Below are 10,533 nucleotides of genomic sequence, written 5' to 3'. Positions count from 1 at the left end.
ACCAAATTTTATCAAATTTTATATAGTAACTGTCTGTGGTTTCTCAAAGATGGTAAATTTAATCTTCTTTTTACATTTGCTTATTACATATTGGCACATCTTCCATTGTGAATACACCATTGTTTTGACTAATTTTTGTATGAGAAAATCTAAAAAATGCCATTGATAAACGTCTAAGTCTAAGAAATATCATTGACGAATGCGAGTTCTAAAAAATGTCATTATACAAACGAATTTGTATGAGAAATGCCATTGCCATTAGGTTTCCATCTTTTTTTTTTTGCCGTTAAATCACTATTCATACTATACTATAGTACTTAACGGAACCCTAACGGTGATGACATTTCTTAGACAAATTCATTTGTATGATGACATTTTATAGAACACATGCTCGTTAATGGTATTTCTTAGAATTAAATGTTTGTTAATGGCATTTGTTAGATTTTCTCTTTCTGTATTGGTTGTCAACACAGCTCTTTTGACATGTGAAACCTAATACTCCCTTCATATTTTTATATATGACACCGTTTACTTTTAGGATTATGTTTGACCATTCGTCTTATTCAAAATTTATATCCAAATATGCAAAATTATAATGCATACTTAAACTTCCTATAATAATAAATCATATTATAACAAAATAATTAATAATTATATAATTTTTTTGAATAAGATGAATGGTTAAACATGGATCTAAAAGTCAACGGCGTCATATAAAATAATACAGAGGGAGTATACAACAATATTTTCTGGCGGTTATCAAGACAAATATATATCGTATACACAAATAGCATAACCGTCTCTAGGAATTTGAAGCCACGGTACGAAATACAAAATGAGGCCTTATAATTGAAGAAATCCACATAACCGAAGAATAGTTCCAAAGAATTATATATGCAACTTCAATACATGTAATCTAACGTGGATTAGCAATATAGCAGATATACAGTGAATGATATCTCGAAAAGAAGTTAGCAAGTTTACTCTTGAGGCTAAAAACTCTCGCATTAATCAGAAAAAAGAAACATTTTTTTTAATTGTTAGATAGCATGAGTCTAAATTATAGAGGTGTAGTTTAATCGATATTACGTCCTCTTAACACAAGTTTGAAGAGATTGACGTCATGCTAAATCTCATTTTTCGTTCGAAACATATTATGCAATCGAGGGCATTTAGATTTTAACCCTGATCATGGCCCACCTATGTTAACAATATATAATTCCTCAATATTCGAAGAGATCATTATACTATTCCACTTGACTTTAATTATATCTGACAGATGACATGAATTGGTTTAAAGCTTGATTGAATTTTGTTATATGAAAATAAGTTTAACTAACACATAATTTAACAAACTATTATAAATATATTATGGCACCAGAACACCACGACAAACAAATTACTGGTTTAACTAAGAGTAAACTACATGAACTTGTGAGGTGGGTACAATTTAATACAATAACTTGTAAAATGATCATTTTAGTATAATAAATTGTCCAGTTCGTGTAAACCATGATTAGATTTTGTTATAGAAATGACATATCACATGATGATTAAGAAAAAAATGCATTACTTTTTTTATCATGGCAGTAAATAGAAAATTTTAGAACCGTATTATATCCCAAAATTATGATATTAGATGTTGTTATAGCAATGACATGTCACATATATAATGATTATGAAAAAAGTGTATTAATTTCTTTATTATGTCACATAATGATTAAGATAAGATTTTTTGTGGTGTGGAATTAGAGTTCAACCACACAAGATGATTATTAATTTCTGAAATTGATTCTGTGAAAACTGGTGATGATGACAGAGAGCAAGAAAAGATGGTTCTAAACTATTAATTCCTTGAGATCGCATTATTCTTGCATTATCTAGTTACCATGGTTACTAAATGTTTTAGATTTTACTTATATAATTTTTTTAAAAATGAGATAATAATGCTGCAAATTTTTGAGGGAAACAAGAGTCTAGCTTACCAATCGTACATGTAGAAATATATTTATTTAGATATAATTTGCTTAACTTTTTAGTTGCATGGGTTATTTTTGTCTTGGTATGCACGCATTATACAAATTGATGTATGAAAATATACAATTTTTCAAGTTGATGTACTAATTTGCATCCATCTTAAAAGTTCGTATACCATGGATGTAATTAAGTTATAGTGCACTACTGTTCATTTCAACGAGGAATGAAAAATATATTTTAACAACGATTAATAAATAATGTTATCTGTGGCGGGAACCATATCCTACTCCCCCTGCTTCCTATAAATTCCCATCTCCACAGATCTTAACGGCTAATAAAACTCCTCCCTTTCCTTCTTCCCTTCCAACTCCCAATTTTTTCAGTCAAAAAGGGGGGGAGGGAGAAGACGGACAGCGGAATCACGCGAACTGCCGCCGCGTGATGGAGCCCTCGGCGGCCGGCGGCGGCGGCGCTGCTTCTGCGTCGCGGCCACCGAGCTTCGCCGCGCAGACGAATGCCCTCCTGCGCAAAAATCTCATCTTCCAGGTTCGTATTAATCCCCTTCCATCCATCCATCCACCCAGCCAGCCACTCTCTCTCTCGGTTTGCCTTTGACTCTTGTGATTTTTGGTACTTGGACGAGCCTTTCTTGTTAGTATTTCATCTTTGATGATTTGGACTGGGAAAAAGAGAGAACTGCAAGATGGTAACTACAGAGTTTTGGTTGTTTAAAAAACAGCAGAATTCCTGCTAGTGTTTCGTTGTTCTTGAAGTATAACCGTCAATTTCTTCCGGTGATGTTACCATAATATTACCGTCATTTCATATTATAACTTTTTAAGACCTTTTTGGTTTTATCTAGATTCATATGTGTGCTAACCAATATACATTGGTATTTTTTTAGATAATGAATTATATTAAACCTGGCCTCTACACCTTGTCGTACACAGCCAAAACCAAAACCACAGTTACGAGTATATATATATATATATATACATTGATAAATTGGATGAACCTGCAGACCCAAAAAATACTTATAATATGAAACAACGAGGGAGTATATTCTAATGATACCACGACCAGATTTGGGTCTATTCCGGGAAGTCGCGGACTTGAGCAATGTTTATTCACCGTAGTATTTTCTGTTGTCGTTGCTGTTGACTTTCTGGCACGGAAGTGGTCCGTTGATTTTAGATTGAAATTATATGTCAAACTGGGATGAATTTGGGAACCAACACAGGTCCATGATCCATCAGCATAGGTGAATTTTCTCGATCGTTTGAATTGTAGATGTTTGAAACGCGAAAAGACATATTGGAATCTCGTTTGTTTTTGTGCTGCATATTTCACTTTGTCTGGCCGTTTACGGTTCACCTGTAGTCTATAGATTATTCATGCCAAGTGATGTTAATATTTCTAGGTTTGCCTATGACAAGAAATATTTTTTAAATTTTTTTTACATACATAGGAAAATATTGCAATTCGTTTTGTTAATCATACACACCTGTAGTCTATAGATTATTCATGCCAAGTGATGTTAATATTTCTAGGTTTGCCTATGACAAGAAATATTTTTTAGAATTTTTTTACATACATAGGAAAATATTGCAATTCGTTTTGTTAATCATACACACCTGTAGTCTATACATTATTCATGCCAAGTGATGTTAATATTTCTAGGTTTGCCTATGACAAGAAATATTTTTTAATTTTTTTTACATACATAGGAAAGTATTGCAATTCGTTTTGTTAATCATACACACCTGTCGTCGGTTCAGTCAAGCTAAGAGGTGGCATCCATGTTTCATCCTCTTTGCAGAAACGGAACAGGAAAGCAACCATCAGGCTAATCATAGTCCCAATATACCTCTGCCTCTTGCTCACCATTCTTCAGAGAGTCATCAACGGTGTTCTGGACAAGCCCAAGTTCAGGTGTGGGTGCAAGTGTGTTGATGCCAACGGCACAGGTTCTTGCCAAAACGTGTGTGGAATTCAGTACTCCACGGTGGATCAGGCTGGCAGCTGCCCCATACCAAACCCTCCGGAATGGCCTGCTCTCTTGCAATTACCCCGCCCTGAGTATCGCGCCACGCAGGAGTCCTCCTTGTATGCAGGTTTCCCAGATGCATCGTGCAGAAAATCACAGTCTTGCTCGGCGACTATTCCCTTCACAGGAGCAAATGAGACCGTATCTAACAGTAAGTAATCTGTACCATCTAATTCTTTTAACTCTGCTGCAAATCCGTTCCATATTGGTTAGGGTTTTTTTGTCCTAAGAATTAAGATTTGTTCCGTGTACCTGATTTTCTCTTTGTTTTCAGTAATGATGACTTACCATATCTGATTCTGATAGAAGAAAAATCTGCTAAGCTGTAGTATATTCACCTTATTCCGTAACCCATTAACTTTGCCCATTTGTTTGGCAGTTATCATGCAGAATTTGTTCCCAAGCTTACCACTTTCAAATCTTTCTGATAACGCGAGCATATCCAGTCTTCTCCTTGTAAGTTGAAATAACCATATTATTGCGTGTATGCTTTTTTTTTTCCCAAAGGATGGGTTTCAAAGAACTTTCTTTGTTATTATGTAACTTCCAGGGGACAGATGTACCGGGTACTTATGCAAGTTTCATTGAACCTGCTTTTATCTCAGATCGACCCATATATATTCTTAGACCTCAATGTAAAGCTAGTGATTCAGTTACAGTCCCCATAACCTCTGGTGCTATTAATATTCACAAAGGTAAAGTTTGAATTATGTATCGGTTCTACTGCGTTGAGTAGATTAATCTGAAATAACAGTCTTGGCAAACTGATGACAGTGTCAGTTGTTAACCTGATATCATGACAGGAATGTGACTTTCATTGTTTGTCCTCTCATAAGAGCCATCAACTTCTGTGCATTCGCATGTGTTATGATTTGTCCGCCTCTTTGTTTTGTCCAAAGTTTTTGGTTGAAAGTGACTTCATATCTGAACTTCAAATTTCTGTTTTAGCAGAGACAATATGTATTCAAGGTTTACCCTTGTGGCGGAATAGTTCAGCAATAATAAATGAGGAAACCTTCAGTGGTTACAGGAAAGGGAAAACTGTGGAAGGGATAAATGAAATTTCAATGGGTACGCGTCCATTTCTTACCTATGCCATTAGTTTATGAATTATTATTGCATCACAAGCGGGCATTAAAGATGAGAATAACTCTGAATAATTACTTCTGTTATTACAGCCTACGATTTCCAAGACTCAAATGAGAAGCGATTCAGCGTGTTAGCTTTATATAACTCAACTTATCAGAATGTCTCGTATATTCCAATGCCATTTGGACTTATGCGTATCCCGCGCTCCTTGAATGCGGTGGGTCTCACTTACTTCATAAAATTGACCTTTTATTAGGGGACAACCATGTGGCCTTGTAGTAAATCACAGTTGAGATCATGGGTTCAACTTACCACTCCTCTTGGAATCAAATACATGTGTTTATTTGTAAAGTTGACCTTTCATTCTTATTTTCTTGTTTGCCAACCCACCTAAAAGTTTGAAACATTTTTATATTTTACTCTGTTAGATTCTGGATATGGTTTATAACAAACTGACAACAGGATCCCATGAAACATGATATATGATGTGAACCAGAACAATCATGATACTTGAAAAATATCAATAACATGGCAATACTTTTCGCAAAACAGTCCGGAACCTATACAGCTCACTTTTGCCAATAACATGTTTCTTGGTATCTGTGTAGGTTTCAAATGCATATCTCCAGTTTCTTCGAGGACCAGGTGTAAAAATGTTGCTTGCATTCACAAAAGAAATGCCTAAGCAAGGGACTCGTTTGACATTTGAATTTTCTTCTGTTATTGGTCCTCTATTTTTCGAATGGGTTGTTGCCTTGCTTTTCCCGGTAAGTGGCAACAAGTTGACAATAGTATTCCCTTTTGATAAAGCTATGAATTTGACTATTGGAACAAGTCATTACCAATTTTGTAATGCGTGATGAAAATTTGAAGCTTTTAAGATTTAATGCAGGTTATGTTGACATACCTTGTATATGAGAAGCAACATAAGCTCCGAACAATGATGAAAATGCATGGGCTTGGGGATGGTCCTTACTGGATTATCTATTATGCATATTTTCTTATTTTGTCTATGGTGTATTTGGTTCTATTTGTCTTTTTTGGATCTGTTATAGGTAGGAAGCTATTCCCAATTGTCACCTTAGCCAATTAGCAGTTTCTTCTATCCATCTATCTAACAACAGTTGTAACCTGCAGGTCTAAACTTTTTCAAGATAAATGACTACAGTATCCAATTTGTTTTCTTTTTTAGTTTCATGAACCTGCAGATTGTACTAGCCTTCCTAACTGCTACATTCTTTTCTAAAGTCAACACTGCTCAAGGTATAACAAACCTATGCCATTTATCTCCATATTGATGACCTATCCAGTGCTGCAAGATGTGTAATATTTCTTGTTACTTATTTTCTTTCTACCAGCAATTGCATACCTGTACGTATTCGGATCGGGGTTGATTGCAGGATCTCTTATTCGCAATTTTATTGAAGGTGGAAAGTTTCCAAGTAAGTTTAGCAAATACCACCAAATGGATCTATTCAACAATCACATTACCTGTTTCAATATTATGTAACAGTTTTCACTATGCCATAGCAAGGGGGAACATTTTCTTTAACGAAAGTAAACCATCTATATGGGACGCCTTCACCTGCTACTAGCATTTTAATTATATTTTCTAGGGTCAAATTATTTTTACAAATGGGACTGAAATTGTGAAATGATTGGACAAATTGTCCTGCTTTGTTACTGCAGAACACTGGATTACAGTTCTGGAGATAATACCTGCATTTTCTTTGTATCGAGGATTGTATGAGCTTGGCCAATATGCTATTAGGGCTTCAGAAGCTGGAATTCATGGCATGAGATGGAGTGATCTAAATGACCATGCAAATGGAATGCGAGATGTGCTGATTATTGTTGTTCTGGAATGGTTGGTTTTGCTTCCTGTTGCATACTATTTGGATCATATTGCTTCAATTGGACAAAGATCTAGTCTCCTTTCCCTAATAAAAAATCTGCTAAAGAACCCCACTTGGAGAAGGGTATCTGTCAACGAAGTAGGCAACAATGCTGTTCATGAAGAAATGGTGAAGCAAGACATTATCAACGAAGTAAGTTTCTTATATTGCAGTCGTCAGTCTTTCAGACAGTTCAATTGCCCCCCTCAATGCATCATAATTTTAACTTTGAAGTTTCAGGGTTTCCTGTAAGACTTCAATAATTTTCAACAAACTCTTCTATGTATATCATCCTGTACTAATCTTTATTCATATCTTGGGAATCACATTACTTCGGCTTTATAAATAAATCTGCATATAAGATGTCACCTACCACTAGATATCTAGTGATGTTAAATTTATGTAATTGGATTACAGAGGGAGACCGTCGATCAAGTACTACAACAACAGAGTAGTGGATATGCAGTTGTCTGTGATGATCTTAAGAAAGTTTATCATGGAAAGGATGGTAATCCTGACAAGTTTGCTGTTCGAGGTCTATCACTTGCTTTGCCTTACGGAGAGTGTTTGGGCATTCTTGGTCCTAATGGAGCTGGCAAAAGCTCTTTTATTAGCATGGTTTGTAATTTGATCCCTCACACATGACATGCTTTATCCAAACGATACCAAAAAAACCTAGTCATTTTTTCTTTCTTCTACTTAAACACATCAATTATAGTTTTAGGATTTTGCAATGTCAATTAATTTATCTTTACAATAATCTCTTTTATTTGTATATGTGGTATATATTGCCGCAAAATTAAATTATGATATTCTTCGCCATCAAATCACTAGGATCACTAAATGTCATTTTCAAAATTTATATTTTATAGCTTTTGAATTTTGATTTTTTAATCCTATTGTTGTTCTATAATCATTATGTTTCCTTTGCTATGTTGCCTTACAGATGATTGGGCTTACAAGGCCAACATCAGGAAATGCATTTGTACGGGATTTCAGCATACAGACTGACATGGAAAAGATATACAACAGCATGGGGGTTTGTCCACAGAATGAGTAGGATAAGCAACCTTCTATTGCAGATGTTTTGTGTGCAATAACACTTGTTTGTGTAAAAACACCTTCGAATTATCACCTTTTGTTGTTGCTATGTCACATGCAGTATGCTTTGGGAAATGCTAACTGGCAGAGAACATCTCCAGTTTTATGGACGACTGAAGAGCCTCAATGGCCCTGCTTTGGACCATGTAAGTTATATCAAGTATACCTGGTGCCTCATTCTTCTTTCAATAGCTTAAATTTTTAGGGTGAAGTCAACATATGTTGTTGCTTTCATGTAAAAAAACTTCTTTACTGTCTTTGGATTCAACTAGTAGTACCCGTAGAAGTACTGAACCATGTGTTTTCAAGCTCCAAATAAACCTGACAGGATTAGAATAAATACAAGTGTGTGAATGTTCGAAAGCACTGAACCATTTATTGAGACTCGGAAGGGTGGTTTGAAGCATAAAGTGCCATGGTTTTTAAAATACTGAACTGAAAAAATGATGCAATATATATAATCTTCGATGTTTTTTTCCTCCATCCTTTTTTTCTATTTTATTTGTCTTGTAAATATTTCCAGAACATTGTTTTAGATGTATGTTTATATGTCCAGTAGGATACCTTCCTACTATTTCTATTTTAAAGCCTTTGAGAGTTATTTACTGGAATGAATATGATTTGTAGGCTGTTAACGAATCTTTAAGAAGTGTAAATTTACTTCATGGTGGTGCTCCTGATAAGCAAGTCGGGAAGTACAGCGGTGGCATGAAGAGACGGCTTAGTGTTGCCATCTCGCTGATTGGAGATGCTAAAGTACACCTTTCTACAGCATTTTTCCAACATTTTCTTGCGTTCTGACTCATAAATTCCCTGCTTACACATTCATAAAATGGTCTCAGGTTGTGTACATGGATGAGCCCAGTACAGGATTGGACCCGGCTTCAAGGAAGAATCTATGGGATGCTGTGAAGCAAGCAAAGCAGAACAGAGCAATCGTTCTTACAAGTAATGCCCAAACTACATACCATTTTTTCATGCCTTGTGTTTGCACATAATATCTCTTCTATGGTTGAATTAATGCACCTTCGTTTGGGTGACATCTTTGCAGCCCATTCCATGGAGGAAGCTGAAGTTCTCTGCGACAGACTGTGCATCATGGTAGATGGCAGCCTGCAGTGCATAGGGACACCCAAAGAGGTATATATATCTAAACAAGGGCGTTTTTACTATCTTTGAAAAGTAATTTGAGGTACCAAAATTTTAGTGCAAAATTCTGGTACCTTACTAAATTTTTACTCTAGAAAATATGGTACTAAACTTTTACACTTAAAAAAACCTCGGTGAACAAACCTACTTCACAATTCAACACCAATAACTGTGAAAGCACTGTTCTCTACTTCAAGATTAACACGAAAGTTCATCCGGCAGCTTATAGCGCGATACGGAGGGTATTACGTGCTGACGGTGACAACATCCCCGGAGTCTGAGCAAGAGGTTGAGAGCCTGGCGCGCAAGCTCTCACCAAACGCAAGGAAGGTGTACCATCTGTCAGGAACGCAGAAGTACGAGCTGCCGAAGCAGCAGGTGAGGATCGGAGATGTCTTCATGTCCGTGGAGAATTTCAAGAGGAGGACGGAGGTGCAGGCGTGGGGGCTCGCAGACACCACCATGGAGGATGTGTTCGTCAAAGTTGCCAAAGGGGCACAGTCCAGCGAAGAACTCTCATGATCTGGGTGCAAATGTTTTCTGTTGTGCTACACCAAGTAGAAGATCTTTTGTCAGGCGTTAAGCTTGCTGATTTCTGTACATAACACAAGGATCATGGTGATGGTTTGTTCTCTTTGTTCACCCATTTTTTGTGTTGGTGTTTGTATGTGTATATTGATGACGGTATTGTGTATGTGTTTTGTCAGTTTTTTGCTGCACATATGTGTGTCGTGTAAGACCACGTGAATACGGTTGATGGATTATGATGAAAATTGGCATTGTTCATGCATGTCATTTGGTTTTGAAGTTGTAATGGTGGTGCCTTCCAGCAGTAGTGCGTGTGTTGATTAATGTGGATTAGGTTACGAAGAATCTGTTTCTGGTATGGTTGTTTGATCTATTTATGTGTAGAGAAGGCTTATATATCTTGGTCGACGCGATGATCAGGACTATACTTAGTGAGGAGCCGAGGTCCAGACAGTTAGAGATGTTGGATGAGAAAATTGTACTAAAACAATATACATGATAGGTAAACATCGTATTATTGGGATGGAAGGATTGACGTGATGGTTTACAAATCAATGGGTGCGTTCGAAGGAGGCTCAAGGGGCTAATCTGTCTGTGTACACGCTTCTCAAACTATTAAATGGTATATTTTTTTCAAAAAAGTTTATATGAAAGTTGTTTAAAAAAATCATATTATTCCATTTTTCAAGTTTAAAATAGATAATACTTAATTAATCATATACTAATGACGTTTCTCATTATGCGTGT

The 10,533-nt window shown here is 36.0% G+C and overlaps 1 protein-coding gene across 2 annotated transcripts; it reads left to right on the top strand.

Moving 5' to 3' along the window:
- Positions 1-2,352: 2,352 nt before the first annotated feature.
- Positions 2,353-10,085, top strand: LOC102705445 (ABC transporter A family member 8-like). Of its 2 annotated transcripts, none has more exons than XM_006657030.2 (18): positions 2,353-2,523; positions 3,797-4,175; positions 4,404-4,480; positions 4,575-4,719; positions 4,976-5,095; positions 5,203-5,330; positions 5,722-5,880; positions 6,006-6,168; positions 6,251-6,376; positions 6,472-6,555; positions 6,803-7,161; positions 7,426-7,626; positions 7,955-8,064; positions 8,171-8,255; positions 8,737-8,865; positions 8,952-9,057; positions 9,161-9,249; positions 9,481-10,085. In XM_006657030.2, exons 1-18 carry the CDS (start codon positions 2,419-2,421, stop codon positions 9,778-9,780), a joined length of 2,865 nt encoding a protein of 954 aa, XP_006657093.1. In that variant the 5' UTR covers positions 2,353-2,418; the 3' UTR covers positions 9,781-10,085. The 2 variants fall into 2 exon arrangements, with proteins under 2 accessions (XP_006657093.1, XP_015693401.1); XM_015837915.1 differs by having other exon boundaries at positions 4,973-5,095.
- The last annotated feature ends 448 nt before the right edge of the window (positions 10,086-10,533 follow it).

This window comes from Oryza brachyantha, chromosome 6 (genome assembly GCF_000231095.2).
Source record: "Oryza brachyantha chromosome 6, ObraRS2, whole genome shotgun sequence".
NCBI lineage: Eukaryota > Viridiplantae > Streptophyta > Magnoliopsida > Poales > Poaceae > Oryza > Oryza brachyantha.
This window is presented reverse-complemented; position numbering and strand designations above follow the sequence as displayed.

Bases quoted from the DNA above. Each gene is read 5' to 3' on its own strand.
- LOC102705445 (XM_015837915.1), top strand. From the start codon at position 2,419: ATGGAGCCCTCGGCGGCCGGCGGCGGCGGCGCTGCTTCTGCGTCGCGG. The intron at 4,176-4,403 runs GTAAGTAATCTG...TTTGTTTGGCAG, and splicing joins AAATGAGACCGTATCTAACA to TTATCATGCAGAATTTGTTC. The intron at 9,250-9,480 runs GTATATATATCT...TTCATCCGGCAG, and splicing joins GCATAGGGACACCCAAAGAG to CTTATAGCGCGATACGGAGG.